This window comes from Phaethon lepturus, unplaced genomic scaffold, assembly GCF_000687285.1.
Source record: "Phaethon lepturus isolate BGI_N335 unplaced genomic scaffold, ASM68728v1 scaffold9652, whole genome shotgun sequence".
Classification (NCBI taxonomy): Eukaryota; Metazoa; Chordata; class Aves; order Phaethontiformes; family Phaethontidae; genus Phaethon; species Phaethon lepturus.
Window position 1 is genome coordinate 208 of NW_010522575.1, and position 18233 is coordinate 18440.

Genomic DNA, 18233 nt, shown 5'->3' on the forward strand with positions numbered 1-18233 from the left:
TAAAAGGGGGTAGTTACCTCCCACTTTGTCCAAAAGCTTATTTGCTGTGATGGTCAATCAGCTGGGTCACCGATACTTAAGAGTCACAGAGGTGGGCATAATGCCCTCCCAGGCATGGACCTACCCAGAAGAATAGCCACGCTCGCTCTTGCACAACGTGCCCAAAAATATTTGGCTGGGGTTGTTTATTTTAAAATGAATTCATTTTAAGATGAATTCAGACAGCTTCCAGAGACATGCTATCCATCTGAGGGTCTATGAAGTTTTCTTGGGAGACAGAAGATGGAGTTTGCCACCAGCAGAATTCAGCCAAGTCCTAGACTAATTCTCTAAGCACCAAGTCATCAGGTAAAGCAAAGTGCACAGAAGTTCTTTTTCCACCTCCATGCTGTGCAGAATTCACTTTTATAAGCATGGTCCCAAGATGCTTATTTTATGAGGCCATCACACATACAAGTACCATCTATATCCCTTGTGCCATAAGAACTGAACTGTATGTACAGATAAAGAAATTTTGGAAGCTGGTCAGCTAAGTGGAGACTATGAAGAGCTCATGTCAGGATTTAGATGACTCTTGCAGACCTAGTCCTCCATTAGTTTCATTCATATGAGCAAACATGATCTTAGATAAAATTATGGTGGTGTGTTTCTTCTTTTTTTTTCTAAAAACCTGTTTCTCAGAAATGCGGATCTATGCAGAGTTTTCACTGGCTTTAAGTGGGAAAATCAACAAAATACATCACGTTAAGTTATAAACTGTAACACAGAATGATCTTGCAAATCAAAATAATTCTTCAAACTTGGGAATCTCTCATGAACAGAAATTCTGGTTCCTTCCACGCCATACGCTTAAGAATCATGCCCCTTCACAAAAGAAAATTTGCCACGTACGTGGATGTATTTATCCTTTTATAGGGCAGTAAGAAGGTAGCAAGGGGCATAACTGACAATACCTTCTTTACCACTGTGTGGCCATGTTCATCTGTATATTGCTCTTCCGTGACTGTTTCTGGTGGCATTTCAGGCATACTATCAGCCTGTGTGACAAAGAACAAAGTTTTACGAAGCAAGGCCTTCACGCAGGCAACTTCAAATAAGCAATGTGAAAACCGGTTAATTGGTTACGGAATGAAAAACAAACTGAGAAATGTTAGAAAAAAATTTGTTCTGCAAATAAATACTTAGAAAGGCATGCAAAGAAAAGTCATGCCGCAGTGGACAGGCAAATCTAAGTTAGTTGACCGTATTATGTATGGGGCTGAGAAGTCTTCGTCGTCCTCCTGCTGAGGCATCTAACGGAATTTAGAGTTGGGTTAGCAGTATTACTCTAATCCACCCTTCAAGAAAAGGTATTGGAATGGCTTATCCAATGCCCATGTGTTATCCAGGAGCATTCCCAGCTTCAGGTGCGATACCAGCCAAGCGGCCGTCTCGGCAGCACGCCAAAAGGCGCTACCAAGGCCTAGTCGCCACAGGCTCGTGCAATCGCTCAACACCCGGTACCTGAATAATCACCCGGCGACGAACGACCCTGGTGGTCACCATCTCGTCCTCGTCCGAGCTGGTCTCCAGCCCACCTAACTCCTCTGCTAGCTCCTAGTGGAAGCAGGGAAGCAGCGCTCTGTTGTAGGTGGTACCAGCAGTACTTACAGCTTCTGACTTGTTTTTGTCTAAAACCACCTTCACTTCTGAAAATTTTTGCCTTTACGATTTTGGCCTCTTACCTGACTTGAATCTGTGAAACACTGATGCGGGGTGGGAGGCTTTGGCCACTTGACTATACATTAGCTGTTCATTAGCATATTGAAAAGAGAAGGATGAACCTTTGCGGTACTAATTCTATAGGGTGCTCTTAAGGTTGCCAGGGACAAGCCTGGAATTGGTGGCATGATGTGGTTGCAGGTGGACTAGAAGGTATTACTAACACCAGCTCTGGAATTCATACTCATTGCATATGGTTTCTGTGTTAATTACACAGAAAATTACATGAAAGCCGTTTAAACCTCCATACCAGGAAGTACACAGTGCAGCATATAGGCAGTAGGACTACACAGTTTGAACTACAGGACAATGTATGAACAGCCTCGGCACTGGAAAGATCAAGAAAAATTAGTAACAAGTGTTGAAGTTCTCTCTCCTGCGTAGGGAAGAATTAAAAATGGAAATGAAGAGGTCAGAAGGCAAAGAGAAGGTGAAAAGAGCTACTTGGGAAATATTAACGGTATAAAAGCATGATGGGGAAAGTAAAAAAGGGGAGGGCTTGTTTCTTTTTGGTGGTGGTGGTGGTTGTTGTTTTACTTCAATAAAAGAACTGGAGGGAAAAAGAAGCACATGAACTTTGAGGGCAGCCTTTCCTACGGCAGCCACTGTCTCAAGTCCTGCTGTAGCCACTCTTTCAACATCGGCGTTATCCTACACGTTTTATATTCAACCTTTGCCTGAGATCCTGATATCTGAAACTCTTCATTCCAGAAGTGGTACGTTTGGCAACGTGAAGAGCAAAGAAAGAGGAACCTGTTTCCTGGTGAATGTCAAAACAGGAAACAATTTCAGCTTAAGTTGAACTGTCCTTTCTCTGCTCTAATTTCACCGATAAAACTAACTTCCTGCCCAAGTATGCCTTCTCCTTTTCCTCCACTTAGGCAAAGCGAGCTGTTTATTCTTAAACATTTATCTGCCGAGTAATTCAAATTCCCCACTAAAAGCCATGTAGTTACTTTCTTTCATGGCCTCTTGACGTCTTCCCCTCTCCAAACATTGGAGTAAGGCTCCTTTGTCTTACACAACCAAATGACCTACCTCAGATAGTTTTTGTTCTTCTCCTCCGTCTCCTGTCTCCATGCTACATAAACATCATCCTCAAGTTCTTTTCTTCCAGTACATCCTTAGCATTCTGCAACATACATCCTGCTGCCTCTCTTCCATCCCATTAACTTTATGGTATTTGTCATGTCATTCTTCATGCTGCTCTGGGCTACTCTTGCCTTTCTTCATAAGCTTTTACCATGATTACTTTGTCTTTCATTACATCCCTTTATGCAGCTTTCACTTGTACATGGTTTGTTTCTGCACCTGTTTTTTACACTAATTCTCTCTCACATGCATGGATATAACTGTCACAGACCGAAGGACAAGTAAGGGCAGCAGAACCCGAATTACAGTCTAGGCTTTAGGATCTGGGGTTTGCTTCAGCTTTCAGAACCTCCATACAGATGAATGCAGCTAGCCCTTATAACCACAGAGGAAAGGAGAAAAGACTCAGTTGCAGATGGGTTAATAGGCCGATTAAAAATACTCCCATCTAAAAGAATGAGCAAGATCTAAAACTTGTTCTCTTGCGTCAATTACTTTGAGGCAAAGTTGGTATTTACCTTGTCTAAAGATTCCTCTTCGTAGCCTCTTCCAAACTTTTCTGTCTGCTCATCGGTTGACTCCACTATCACTAGACTAGTTCTCCTTGGAGAGGGGTCATCCTGGTGGAGTTGGGGGTCCTTGGGCTCTTGGATGATGGGAGAGTCACCTCTCTGGGCAGATGACGGGCGCTGTGGGGATGGCTTTTCTCTCTCTCCCTTTGCCGCGCTGAAGTGTGCGGATTTTTCGCTTGCTGCCTTTCCAGTTACTGGTGCTGCAGACCGCTCTGCTCCTGGAGTTGTGACACTGTGGATTACACGTTCAAGGGAAGTTACCTCCATGCAGTTCTTTCCAATGTCCACAAATGGAACATTATGCACCGATTAAGTATTGTTATTTCATCTGTCATCTAGCAAAGTCTAGAAATAACTGATACTCCTCGACAATAACTACAGAGCAATCTGGCCAGGAATCCCTCTTACCTTCCAGACCCAAGAAGGTCTCCAAATGCGTGTCCAAACGTTGCACCCAATTCTGCAAAACTTGGTCTTTGTAAAGGATTTAGATGAGCTTGGCTGTCAACTTGTGCCCTCACAAATCTACATAGTACCTGTTATTTTTCTGGGAGGCGGCGGGGGGAAGAGACCGGATCGCTATGGCTGGATGTGAAGCAACTACTACATCAGTTACAAGCTACACAGCTGCAGGTGAGGGGAGACCAACTTTTATGTAGCATTCTGGAGCCTTACCAAATAGAAATTTATTACAGAAATTTAGCAGAGAATCTTATTTTGTTTGTAATGTTATTTTCACTGTTGAACATTGCTATGATTTAATTGCTGCTACAAGTTATTTAAACATATTTACATACGTTGCTATGTAACATATATCTATTAAAGCATATGTACATGCAATATTCTTCTGTCACATACGGGTGAATAATAATGACTTCAGATATTAAGCGAACTCTCATGCAGCTGAGTTTTATCAGGTATCACTTCTGATTTGCACCAATTGTGAAAACATTACCCGCTTCACCGCCTAGGATCTTTTTTTGAGGTTGACTTTTCTCTTTTCATGTATATCGGTAAAAAGAAAAAAAAGACAACTACATCAAAACTGGTGGAATTATAGCCTGAAAAACAGTGAGCCTGCAAAAATTAAGTCTTCCTCTTCTAAAACTTCTGAGAGGCTTTGGAGCTAGCATCTACATTCTTGCTTTTTTCCCACTCTCATCCTAAGAATTAACTGATGAAATTGTTAAATTTTGATAACAGAAGGCCAGATTCCTTTCTCCATACCAATCCCATGAGTAGGTAATGGTCATAACAGCAGCAATGGAATAACTTGCATATGTGTGTTTTTTCGTTGATACAAGTTGGGTTTTGACAATTTGTTGTGCTCCCCCAACTATTGCCCTTGAAACAATTGTGTTCTAAAGTAGGAAAATATTCCATTGTAGTGTAAGTTAAACAGTATTGATCCAGCCTTTTTTTCCCATTCAGCAGGCTATACATTTCATTGTATAATCCCTCTTAGTATGAGTTCTTTATGAGCTATTTAAATCTAGCTCAATTTTCCTCCTAGTTCAAACTAGACAGGAAGTGTCGTGCTATTCCGCTGTCATCACTGCTCTCCTTTAGTATTGGTGGTATTGCCTCACATGTATTCTCTATTCCTCAAAAACATTTATTTCCTCATGCAAATCATTAGGAAGTATTGGTATTTTTGCCTAACAGTGCAACGTAAGTCCTCTACCTTAGATGCTGTTTTCCATCTCCCAAACTTTCTCCTGGGTGTAAAGCATAACTTGAGCAAAAGAATCCCCAAAAGACCATTTGCCGGACTCAACTGCTCTTTGACTCTTCGGAGGTGCATCTCCACATCAGAGCTCTTCACTCCCAGGAAAATCCCTTCTTTGGAAGGGGATCCTTGATATTTTTCTAGCCTATGGATACGTGAATCAACCCTGTAGAGACTTCTTAGTGTGGGCACACGATTATGGATGGTGGGAAGGAAGAAACTTGATCTTTTTCAAGCTCCTTTCCAAATGAAACCAACACCCCCAAATCAGAATTCAAAGCTTTGCTGTGCAGGTCTTCTAAATCTATACTTTACTGTGTGTTGTTCCCTTAAGTATTTTTGTCCTGTCTTTTTCTGTTCCTTTGGCCATCTGAAATTTACTTCAAAAAATCTAGTGGGCAATATGTGGATATGAGTTTTAAGTAATGATTAAGTTAGAAAACATTTGAAAAAGCCATCCTTAAGTTGAAGAAAGGCCCCTCTAGTATTAATTCCACTAAGGTTAATATTACCTGCCATCTAACATATGAAAAATACATGCAGTTGGAAAAAAAAAAACACCTCTACATTATCCTCTTATATGTACTAGACTAGAGTATTGCTTTATGTTCACAGTGACAAACTGATTTTCTCTCCCAATCCTTAAGGCTTCCTTCACACGGATTAAAAAGTCAAACCTGCAGTAGGAACTAATGAACTGGTGTGCACAACTGGAGGAGCATTCTAGTGAGTTCATATGCTTCAAAGAAAACTGTAAAATCCTCTTGTTACATGGCGAAGAGAGAATCCGTTCCACACAAGATTCATTCTGGTCTTTTGACACTTACAAATACTCATGTTGTGAAGCAGATGTTTTTTCTGGCACATCTTGGGGTTTCCCTGAGAATTCAGCTTCTACTTGTTCCTTATGTGCTTGTCTCAGGAGCTCAGCCATGGATACTTCTGCCTCACTCCTGGGAGTACTGTCCTGAAAAGGAGAATAACTGACAGACACGTCTTCCTCGGAGACAAGAGGAGGGTGTTCAGCTGGGTCACTGTCTTTAGAGAGTCTATGTTGTTCTTCTTGCTTATGTCTTGAACTGTACAGTTCTTCTTGCAGTGCAGAAAACCCTTTAAAAAACAGAAAGATGAGAAATGTCATTACAAGCCTTACTAGAATGCAGGAAGCCCTTTTCATTCTCCGTGTGCATTTAAAATCCCTGGAAGGAACACATTACCTGACATTTTTAGACCTCTTGAGTAGGAGAGGACATAATCTCTCCAAGTGGCTGAAGAAACAATGGCTTACCACTAGTACTGCCAAATAATGAATCTTGACAGTAACAGGCAAAATAAAATTTACCCAGAAATTTATCTGGAGTAATTAATCTTGAAACCCTTAAACTATGGAAGAAGATTGACAGCAGGTTTTTTCCAGCAGACAAGAATAGGTTTTAGTGACTTCCCCCCCCATCCATTATCTACCTGCATACGGAAAAAATAATTAAAGTACGGACAAAGAAATTAATACAGGACTAGGTGCACGAGCTAGCTAATTCATGTGCTTCAAAGCGTAGAAGCACAGCCACCCACACCTCAACCTATAACCTCACAGCAAGGGTTCTCCTTCTGCAAAAAATTTAAAGTAACATGTGTTTCTGTTCCGTGGGCTACAAGTCACAAGCTTGGGCTTTGGTTTTTCCTTACTAGCCACATTCACTGGGAACTTCTTGAACTCTGAAGAACAGCTTGGGGGGAAAACAACCGCTTGTACGAAACTTGAACGGGACGTGGAGGTTAATGTTCTTAAACTAATCAGTTGTGATATTAGGACGCTAATTATAGCAAACAACCTTCTATTCCTACATCCTCTGGAAGATGGGACATGTGCAGCTAAAACTTTACTGAGCCACTAGTTCCATACGAAGTTAAGGATGCAAAAGTATCACTTCCAGAAAAGAGATTTTTACTTTGCATAACTTGGAGGTGTTTCTTCAGTTTGCAACCATTGATCTAATCTACTGAACTTTCAAACTTGAGAAACCCAACAGCATCACAGCAGAATTACAATACCCTGGATACTTGAATGCAAGAGGTTTTCCAAAGCATGGAGTAGTTTTCCTTTTACAAATCTTCGCCAAATCCTAATGCAACCTTCTTAACTTTTATGAAAGTACTCGTAAGCAAAAAAACCCCAACAAAATGGGCATAAGTGCTTGCTGTAGTTTCAAGCAACATTGCTTTAGTTGCTTTATAAGAATTGGGTAATGCAGAGATCTTATACCTGGTGCAATAGTGACCCGTGTGATGTCATGCTTGCATTCATCCATGTTACCTGTGCCTTCCAACATTAGAATCTAGTGCTCAGTCATAAGAGTAAACAAATTATCCTAGTCAAACATTCCAGAACGGAAGCTAGTGCTTAGCTGAGAGAACCCAGGCAGTCTGGATCAGGAGACGTTTACCTTCGCTATGGTCCAATCCTATTGTTTGTTCCATTTCTGCGTACGAGCGAGTGCCGTGGACCTGCATGGAGTCTATGCCGCTGGTCTCCATTAGGTGAACAATATCCATTCGGTTGATTTTTGTAAGACATTGGGTAAGATTTGTATCTGTGGCATTAGAATGACACCATGTAGCTGAGTTAAGAATTTCACGTGCTCCCTCCCTTCTCTCTTCCATACGAAGGACATATATAGGATACCAAGCAATGTAGTATCATATAGAAAATACAGATGCATTTAGAAGAGTTGCCACGTAAAACCTAAAATTAACTGAAGGGCTGCCTATAAAAATTACCACTCATTTTATTTTTTCCCTTAACAAATCCAGTTAGTTTCCCCCAACATTTTTCAGCTTAGGAAAATGAGGCCTCAGTGTTTTCCCACTCTTTCTTTGCTGTAAGATGTTCTGCCTTCCCCTCAAATGAACAAGATTAAACTATTTTCTCTGAAAATCCTATGACATGCCGCGTTATACAGACAAGCTTAAAAAAAATTAAGTACAGTGCATGGTCATTTTTTCAATAGCCTAAATTTTACCCTTTTTTTTTTTTTCTTTTCTGTGATTATAACACACATCTGTCACCTCAACTAGCAAAGTGGAGACGCTTATACGTACTACAACTGGAAACGAACCTGTTGCGTGTTTCCCATCCCTTTCAAGCCAGTATTTGAGGAGTGCATGGCTCTGGTCTTGAAGTGAATTGGGATTTTCAATTCGGATCTGGTGAATTTGCTCTTCTGTGAAATCCAGTTCTCTTGCTAGCTCTGCAAAAGAAATCCATCTCTGTAAAGAAGTCTTTTTCTTCTTCCCCGCCTTACGTCTATTTTACGTCTGTCAGTAGCAAAGTGGATTACAAACTTGTCTGAAACCAAATTCTCTTTGATTCTACATACCTTGTGTTATATTTAGAGACATTGTTAAACAGTACGTTCGTGACAAGGACAGAAACGTGTTAGGCCTAAACGTGACGGGTCTGCGTGAGCTTGTATTTTTTGCGTCTACCATTCCTATCTCTCAGAGGCACAACACTACTGACAAAATTTAGCAGCGGCAAGAAATAGCACATGGGCAGAGAAAAATACTTGTAGCTGCAGAGCACCACGCTCAGCGGATTCTATCCTCCGAAACGTTGAATATTTCAGAAACTTTTATCAAAATCTAGTAAAAGAATTCATTTTAAGTAACGGCATTTTGACGGGCTAAGATTAAAGCATAATACTACTATTACTACTCCCCTGGACTTGTCTCATTTAAAGAAAAGTAAATTTCTATGAATTACAGTTGAAAACCAAAATCGTGAAACTAAGAATAACTGATGTCTTTTCTGATGTAGCGTAGGCTCCGACTGCAGTCCAGAAAAGAGAAGTGGTTTAATAGTCTGTAACATCTTTATTGTATCCAGAACCAGGAGCAGCTTTCTGCCATCACCAAACAGATGCAGCTGTTGGAACAGGTCATCAAATGAGTTAAGGCCATGGAGAATTTGTGAGATCGCTACAGTCATTCCTGGCTTCCAGATTTCTGCCTCTCTCACAAAGAAGGATTCGTATTCTGTTCCATTGCCTTTACTGCTATAGTGGCATCGACTTGATTTTGGGAGGGTGTCATGTTTTAAGAGGGTGGAGGGAATCCTAACCCCCAAACCCCAGATGACCTTATTTCCAGGCCGGCTTGTAAACCGGTGCAACTGTAAACTTCAACAAATATGCATTAGCTACGCATTAGATGCAAATCCTAGGGAGCCCAGCAAGTTTGAAGAAAAACCAACCACTATTTTATCCCCCAAAGAAACATTTGACAGTTTTCTTTACCATAATATAAGACAGAAATATTTGTGCAGGTATATTACCCTGCCCTCTCTAAAATGCTATAAAACATTAATGCCTATTTTGATGAGCATCCATTTTTCTAGGTTTTGTTTTCAGAACTGTCCATTCGCTTCTATAAAATTTTCAGCATATTCCTAATCTGCTACGTGGCACAGGTCGCAGTCCTACTGATTTCAAGATAATCCGTGTTGGGATGAGCGACATATGCTCCCAGCCTTCTCTATGGATGGAAATAGAGGACAGGAAAGGAAGAGGTGAGTGACGTAAGCAAAATACCGTTGATATTCTGTATATACTCTGAAAATGCTTATAAAAGCATTACAGAGCACGATCTTCACTGCCAAGGAGTTCACAGCTTTTCTCTGCCGTACAACTCCTCTTTAACTCCTTAGAGCCTTACTTATTTTCAGCAGCGTGGTACTGCGCTAGGGATAGATACAGAAAAGTGTGAACCCGACTTAAATTTTTTTGCAGCAATTTTTTGTTGGATTGCACTGTTTGACACAGCATTGACACTTCTGCACAGCTCTTGCTTTGTAAACACTTTTGAACTGATTTTCAGTGACAGACTGAAATTGCAGACAGTCTGCATTTTATTCTGTGTTACTTTCACTTGTCCCCAGGATGTTAACTGTCTTGGGTCTATTAAATCCACAATATTACAGTGATTGTTACAAACAGGTCCCTTTTTTCCCCTTCTTCCTCAGCACAGTTCTGTAGAAAAGCAGATGTCATTCATCCCTACAGTGGCCTTCCAGCTCAGGAGTTCCCGAACACAACCGATGTTTATTCATGTACTCATTTATCTTCTAGGCAGAGCTGTTGCATTTTGCAAGAAAGAGTAGGGTAACATCTGCCAGCTCTTTGTCACGCTCTCATCCTAGGATTTTTCCCTCTGGAGATGGCACAGAAAGCGCAGAGGTCTTACCTCTGCATCTAAGTTCTCACCTAACAGGCTACAGGAATCTTAGTAACCAGGAGACAGTAAGCTATGGAAATATTTCTAGAAAACATCTTTAGATAATCAGGAAATAATCTGAAAGAAACATGGGAAAATGTGAGGACGGCTCCCGTCCTTTCTCTCTGGGGTAGACGACATGCATTTTACCTGTCCAGCTGAACCCAAGATGATCAGCAATGTGGGCCAGTCTTTCCTCTGTCCTTTCCTGATCGTCCTGTTGATCTAAAGGTCAAAGAGAACCACAAGTTGCCTCTTACAAGTCAAAAAACATTTTCATAGGTGATATAGCCCAAGAAGGGAAAGTGCTTTTTTTTTTTTTTTTTTCCTAACTGCTGTAATCTTAAATGTGGACAGGCTGTTACAACTGGGTAACGAAAGCGAGGACTGTACATTTACAGGTTTTAAAAAAAAAAAAAAAGCTTGATTTTCCAAAAAGCACAGGACTATCTACATTTTCCATTTGAAAACCAGGCTTTCACATGAAAATCTAAACAAGGACTGAAGTGCCTACTGTGCCTATCGCGGCCAAGCGTTTTTTTCTAAAACTTCATTCTAACATTAAACTGAAGCCTCTAACTAAATCAAGAGCCATAATTTTCCATGCCTCCTTAGTAAATGCCAAGGTTGGAAAATTCATCTGGACTGGTGCTTCTAATTATGCTTTCTGATGTAGGGAAAAACAGTCCACGTGGCAATTCCTATTATGGTTTGTATTTGAGACACTGTTCACTTGAGTGTCTTTGACCCTTTCAAATAGGGAGCGATACAAAATACTTGCAATGAAGGCAAGGAAAAATCAAACGTTCATTCGCCAGTCTTCATTTATTCCGTGAGACTGACTGTTGCTCCCATCCCCAAAGCTAATTTGAGGATGGCAGAATTTGAGTTTTGATTTTCCCTGAAGGTGCACCTGGATTGCGATATCTCAGACTCAGAAAACTGCTTCGGGTTAATGACTACTGCACGTTTCATTTTAGCTACAGGATTTCCATCACGGCTACGCAGTAGTAGTCCACAAGTAGGTGAGAGGAAAACCAACCACCAGAAAACTTTAGTACAAGTTACTGGTGACACAGAATTTTCTTGAGACACAGATTGTCCAAAAAAAGGAACCTGAAAAACTTAATTGTTTAAGACTTCTGCAGATTGCTTTGTATAACAGCTCAAAAGAAAAGGAATTTGCCTGCCTCAGTTTCAATCAATGCCCAAATATTTCATTATTAGTAAAAGTTAATAGTTAAGAATAGGGCCAGGGAAAGCCAAAAGTCAAAATGTGCACGACCTGAGCAATCAGTTTAATGGTAAAACAATATATATTTTTAGAAGTGTTTTTGTTTATTAAGGTAACACTTCCCGTAAGCATTCATGGTTTGCAATCTTGAGATTGTTTCACAGACAAGAAAAATACAGACACAACACAAAAAAACCAAACACAGCTCACAGGGGAAAAAAAATACACAACTAACCACCAAAAGCTTAAAAGAAAATGCCACACACATTACATGTGTATACGAACATACACACACACACACACACACACCCCCCAAAGAAAACAAAAAACCAAAAAGTTTAATTCATGACATGCGTCGCACAGGGAATCCCAGTCGTTGGCAAATACCTTCAGCATGGTCATGGACATTTTCATCAGGGATACGTTCAATCTGAGTCTCTACAGACTCATCCCAAATGGGTCTGGTGTCAAAGATGTCTTCAGGAACTGACTGCTGAGTCTCACTGGATGGCACATTTTCAATAACTGAAACTTCTAGGGCGCTACTGCTCTCATCGTCTGAAACTAATTCTTGTTCTCTCTCTGACTGTGTGAGTCTTTCCACTAATTTAGAAGCTTCATCACTAATTTCTTCAAAGAATTCTATGGAGTTTTTGTAAAGGTCAAAAAAATGTTCCTTACTTTCTTTTGTGGGACTAAAAGCACTGCGGGAGGCTGTAGTGCTTCTGCTTTTAACTGGCAACCGCGATGAAAATACCTTGGGTCTTGCTGTTGCTGCCTCATCTGAGTCTAGCTCAAGCTTCATCTCTCTCTCCCTTTCCCTGGTCTCTGCTTCTGCCTCTGCATAACTCCTAGCTTTTATTGAACGTTTAGTCTTTGGGTCCATGGGAATACTTGCATCAGATTCAGATTTACTTCGGTTATCTTGTTTCATTGGTAGTTTGCTTGTCATGTCAAGAGCTTTGGGTGACTCTAGCTTGCGGACGGGTGTGTCTGTGTATGTATAGTGTTGTTCAGCTTTTTGGAAAGCTGCTTTGACAGGAATTTTAGACTTTGGTTTTGCTTGGTCATCTTTTCCTTCACACTGCAAACTGTCTAGGAAGCCGTCTGTGGGAAGGCTCTCATTTTCCGACTGTTGCAAGGATTGCGATGCAGCAGCAGTTCTTACGGGGATTTTGGATTTGCTTTCACAAGAAGGCACTCTCTCCATTAGAGCAGTAGGGATTTCAATCACAGATCTCTGTTCCTCTGGTGAAGAGTCTGGGGACTCTTCTGGACCCTGCTCAGAACAAACTAATCTAGTGATTTTGGAAAAATCTAGTTCATCTTCTACTACGGACTGCTCAGGGGAGATAGGGCAAGGCACCTGACCGCTGTCAACCATGTCAGTCTCCGTTCTGGAGAGGGGCTCAGCTTCAGAGGCAGCAGTTTCTTTCTTTGGTGATTTTGAAGAAGCTGAAATACCCATTTTAATCGGAATTCTGGATTTAAGATCTGCTTTTGTGGTGCCTATGCTGACACCTTCGCCCGTCGTTTCTTCTGATTTATCACTAGACTCAGATGCTGGGGGTGAATATTTCACCGTATCTTTTTGTGGTGTATCAGAGTCCTCCGATTCTGAAGGTAAAAATGGGTCTGGTGAGGTCTTCAGCTTAGCAGATTCCACCTCTGCTGCTTCTTTCACTTCTTCAGATAAAGAAACTTCTTCCTGAGGCTGCTGCCCCATCTGGAAGAACTGAAAGCTTTCATCTGGATAGTTCCTTTTGGTCATGTCAATGGCTCCGCTTCTAGTCATTTCAAACAACTTTCCTTCCTGAAAAAGAAAAGGATTTTGTTCACTAAGCGGTGTCCCTTCTTCGGTGGGTGTTCTGGCTGGTGTTGTATCAGGTGTTGTGCCTTGTGATCGCCCGTCTACCATCAACCCAAATATCTTTTGTTCCTCTTCTTTCACCCGAGCTTCAAAAGCTTCATCATCTTCACGTATTTCACTCCACATGTCAGAATCCACATCAGTTTTTGTGATGACAACTTGGCTAATCAATTTCTCTGTTTCATCTCTTACGTCCTCAAGGGCAGATTCAGCTACTTCTGCGGAATCTGATGCTGAAGACCCTTGTGACATTTTCTGAAATGCACCCTCTGGTGTGGGCTCTATTTCCATATATACTTCCTCTGAAGACTGATATTCACTACCTGTGTCTCTGCCGAGCAAAGCGTCACCAGTCTGATCTTTTCCTTCTTCAACAGAATAGTTTTCCCTAGATACCAGACTTCTCCCAGATCCTACCTTACTTTCAGAGTCACTAAAGAAATGTTCAGAAGCCACATTTTCATAAGGGCTTACTATGAAAGGAGCACTACTTTCAGCAGCATCTGCTACACAACTTTCAGTTTCCACTCTTTCAGTGGTAAGGGATGAATACTCTGGTAAGGGTCCCTCAGCACGAACACCTCTTTGGGGTGTTTCAAAATCTGTATCTGCTTTTCCCAAATCACTTCCCAAAGCAGAATGGTCAGCGGTATCACCTTCAGCCCGTTTGCCATCTTGTGGTACAGAGTACTCAGCGGTACTGCGTCCACAAGAACTAGCAGCTATTTTCTCAGACCCAGCTCCTGCAGAAATGAGATCTGTGCGTGTTAACGATGCAGCGGTTTTGACATCCTTTTCGGTGGTGTCATATTGCCGTAGCGTTGGCAAAGACTCAGCATGAACTTCTTTCTGAGAACCGTCACCAACGGAACGGCACAGAGCACCCCCAGATTCTGTGTCTGGGGCGTTGGGACTAACTGTCTCACTGTCACCTGCACTGCCACATTTTGATTCATCAGCTTCTGCTGATACACAACCATCGGAATGACAAGTGCCCGATTCTCTTGTGGAAGCCTTACAGCTGCCCCCAAGGATAAGCGGTTCCCCTTTGCCATCTTCTGTTGGCTTATCCTGTTCTGCTTTAACTGCACCTACCCTGACAGAGCACTGTTTTGAATCAATGGGTTGAAAACCTGCTTCGTCGGGGCTAGAACTGGACTCAATACTGGATGGTAACGGTGAGGGCGGCTGCACTCGGATCACAGGCTCCATTAAGAGGCCTGAGTCAGCTTCTTTTTTTAGCTGAGTCAATTCCGGCTCACTTTCTGAAGAGGAAGAGCTTTTTCTAGATTCAGCTGCAGACATCACCACTGCAGGTATATCTTTTTCTTCTACAGCTGTTGACTCCAGTTCTTCAGCTTCACAAGCAGCTTCCGAATCGGCAACTACAGAAGATTCATCTTGCTTACAATCTTTTTTGTAATCTCTCTTGTGTTTTGCTTCTTGTTCTAATTCATCAAACATTTTTATTTTGGTCACCATTTTAAACATCTCCTCTTCAGGGGTGAATCTCTTCTTTGGTTCACTTTCTGAATCGTCCTCAGGCTCTTCACTGACTTCAGGGATCATGGCTGACTTTGGTATGTTTGACAGTGCCTGTGAGTCTGCTGGTTTAGGTGTGATTTCATAGCTAATTTCTTCAGAACTAGGAGTTTCAGGTGAAAGAGGACTTTTCCCTGAACTCTCCATGAGGGATGTTTGCTCCAGACTGTCATCATCAGCACTTCCCTCAGGGTCACGGAGAATCCTGGAACGCACCGACGCCAGCTCTGGGCAGGTTTCTCCTTTGCTAAGAACAGACTGAAGAGGACCCTGCCCCAAAATACCAGCCTTCGCTGTTTGTTCTACAGGGCTACTTTCAAGGGAATCACGGCAGGGAGACTCTTTCATAGGACTGGGCTCCAAAGAATCGGGCGTTTTGTGTGATGAGTTATCTTCTAGCTCTGGGCTTGCTTCCAGTGAGTCCTTATGACTTACGGCCAAAGAGTCATCTGCAACTGGGCTAAAGCTTTCGCTATCATGGCTAGCAAGTGCAAGTTCCAATGTCTGGGGACTTCTAACCACAATACGGCGTTCACAGGTTATATCTTTTTCTTTCTCTAAAGCAGTGTCATGTGTTTCAGAAGACTTAGTTAAATGTGCAGTGGTTCTGGATTCTTTATCCCTGCTAATATCTTTCATAATGGAAGCTGAGCTACTTTCTTTAAGTTTATCAGCCTCTTCTTCAGAGGCTGTAGGTACAAGCTCTTCTGATACATGGTCAGAATGAGACTTACTAGTCTCAGTAACAGCATCTAGCTGTCTTTCAGTAATACCTTTTTCATCTTCCTTTGGAGAGAGTTCCTTCGGAGAACATATTTCTGCTGTTGTGTGAGCTCTAGCTGCTCCTTTAGCTTCTTCAGTTTGCCCATCAGTTTTCTTTGGTGAGAACGAAAGGCTTTCAGGGCTTGTTTCTGGAGTCTCAGCCAGACCCTCATGCTTGTAACTTTCCTCGGAGCTGATCTGAGGGGTTCCATCAAGTAGGCTACCTGGAGAATCAGCCACACCTTCGTGTTTAAGGCTCTCTGAGCTCCCATCAAAAGCTGCACTTTGCAGAGAAAGAGCAGGAAGGAATCCATCTTTCACATACTCTGTGGGAAAAGCAACACTGAAAGGACTTGTCAGTACTTGCTCCAAGTTAAGCTCTCCCTCCTCTGTCACTGAAAGGTGTCGGAACTGTTGATATTTGTCATTTTCCTCCAGTTCTTCTTTAATGACATCGGAAAAGTCTGTTGAGGTTTTTCTGTCAGGGCTGATCTGGAAGTCAGTATCTCCTTGGTCATCAGAAGTCCCGCCCTTCACAGCCGCTGTATCTTTGGCACTTTCATCATCAAATACTGGAGGGAGAGGTTCACTTGGTTTTTTGCCGCTCTGCTCTTTAACCCGGTCTTTGCCCACAGCGTTCTTGGTAATTGCCACTGCAGACATTTGCATTTTTCCTTTTTTTGATTGCGGCTCTTTCTCTGCTTTTAATGTCGTGCTTTGTTTGTCCTTCTGTTTGTCTGTCTTGAGGCTTGATACTCGCCTCGTTTCACTTTGTGAGGAAATTGTTTTTCTACGGGTTGTTTCCTTCTCAGGGAGCTGTTGCTTCTGTTTGACAGATCTGTGCTCAAACAGTCCAGATATATTTTTGGATGGGTCTTGACCTGACTGGAAGGCTTTCATCAGTTCACGAACCGACATGGTCTCTTCAAGTCTTTCTGTCTTAGAAGGTGAAACGGGCGGTTGTGCTTTGTGTGCTACCGGTTTTTTGACTTGTACTGGCCTTTTAGAAGCCTTTTCAGCAGTGCTGTCTCGTGTTTGAATTCTGACAGGGAGTTTTGACCGTATTTTTTGTTCGTCTTCCACTCGTTTCTGAAGAGCTTTAACTTTATCTTTTATCGAGCCAATAGGAGTTTCCTCTATAACAGGGGATACAGCTTTAGCCTCAGGAGCAGCTGTCACTGTTAAGCCAGGTTCCTCACCTAGCGACTCATCTGAAGTGAGCTTCATTGGTCCTCGTTTTTCTTCACTGCTGTGCATCTTGCCTTCCTTTTGCTTTTGCTTGTCTCTTAATTTTGTCCTAGTTGGCTTTTTCATTTCTAAGGCTGGCTTGTGTTGCTCCTGTGGACTTGGTGTTTCCGTTGTTGGAGACTCTTGTCCTTCTTTTTCAGAATCCCTGCTTATTACTACAGCTTCAAACCTCTCTTCTACTAAGTCTTCTTGTAAGGCTTGTGGCTGTACCTCATGAAGAGAAACATGTGTTTTTAAATCCTCTGTAAGGTAATCTACCATTCCCGTCATGTCTGCCTTCTCCATTTTTGCTGTCCCTTTGTCTACCCTGACTTCTACACAGATAGGTTCAGTGACTTCTAAAGGAGCATTTCTTCTGGCCTCTTCAATTTCTTCATCGCTGACAATGACCCATTCTTCTTCTACAAGTTCTTGCTTGGAAAGGGACTTCTGCAAAACATGTTCTTCTCGGGTATAGGATCCACCTCTCAGAATTTCATTTACTTTTTCTAAGTCTTCTTTCACTCTTTCAACTATTTCAAAAGGCTCTCCTGGCTCTTCTTCAGTAGGTTTTCCAAGATCTTTCACTTTAATGGAGCCTGATTTATCAGAAGGGTCAGTCGTCAAGATGGCAGTCATTTTGATCAAATCTTGTTTCATCTCAGAAACTTCAGACAACAGGTCTGGACTGGCTAGTACAGGGACTTCATTAACCAGGTGGCTTTTCAGGATAGATGTTTCTGTAGATTCTGTCTCGTCATCTTTGATGCGAATGAAAAACATTGAAAGTAAAATGGAAATCAAAAATAGAGATTGGAAAATGTAATCAGGACTGAAAACGACAGTCTTTGGTTGCAGTGGTAGGAACGTCAACAAAATGGGCCGGGAATGGTGGATCCACAAGATCTGAGGGTACAAGAGCAAAGCAAAGCTAACGGGGGATGGGGAAAAAAAACAAAACAAAACAAAAAACCAAAACTGAAAAGGAAAATGGCAGGAAATAACTTGCTTAACTTTATCAATATAGCACAACCACACATACATTATCAAAGCTGTAACAAACCAAATCGGGACACCACTAAAAAAAAACCAAAACAACAACAACAACAAAATTTAAAATTAAAAACATAAGAAACACAGTGAAGTTACACAAAGATAGGCATCTCAAGATTG

At 41.8% G+C, this 18233-nt stretch overlaps 1 protein-coding gene across 1 annotated transcript in view; it reads right to left on the reverse strand.

Moving 5' to 3' along the window:
• Positions 1-953: 953 nt before the first annotated feature.
• The window catches only part of LOC104616737 (ankyrin-2-like), a gene marked incomplete at both ends in the record, with an annotated part of 73150 nt that continues 55870 nt past the window's right edge, over positions 954-18233 (reverse strand). Inside the window, 8 exons of the mRNA XM_010281846.1 lie at positions 954-1037; positions 1504-1596; positions 3372-3657; positions 5982-6264; positions 7599-7745; positions 8271-8402; positions 10576-10650; positions 12047-17821. Coding sequence (XP_010280148.1) covers positions 954-1037; positions 1504-1596; positions 3372-3657; positions 5982-6264; positions 7599-7745; positions 8271-8402; positions 10576-10650; positions 12047-17821 — 6875 coding nt within the window. The remainder of the gene's footprint in view (positions 1038-1503; positions 1597-3371; positions 3658-5981; positions 6265-7598; positions 7746-8270; positions 8403-10575; positions 10651-12046; positions 17822-18233) is intronic.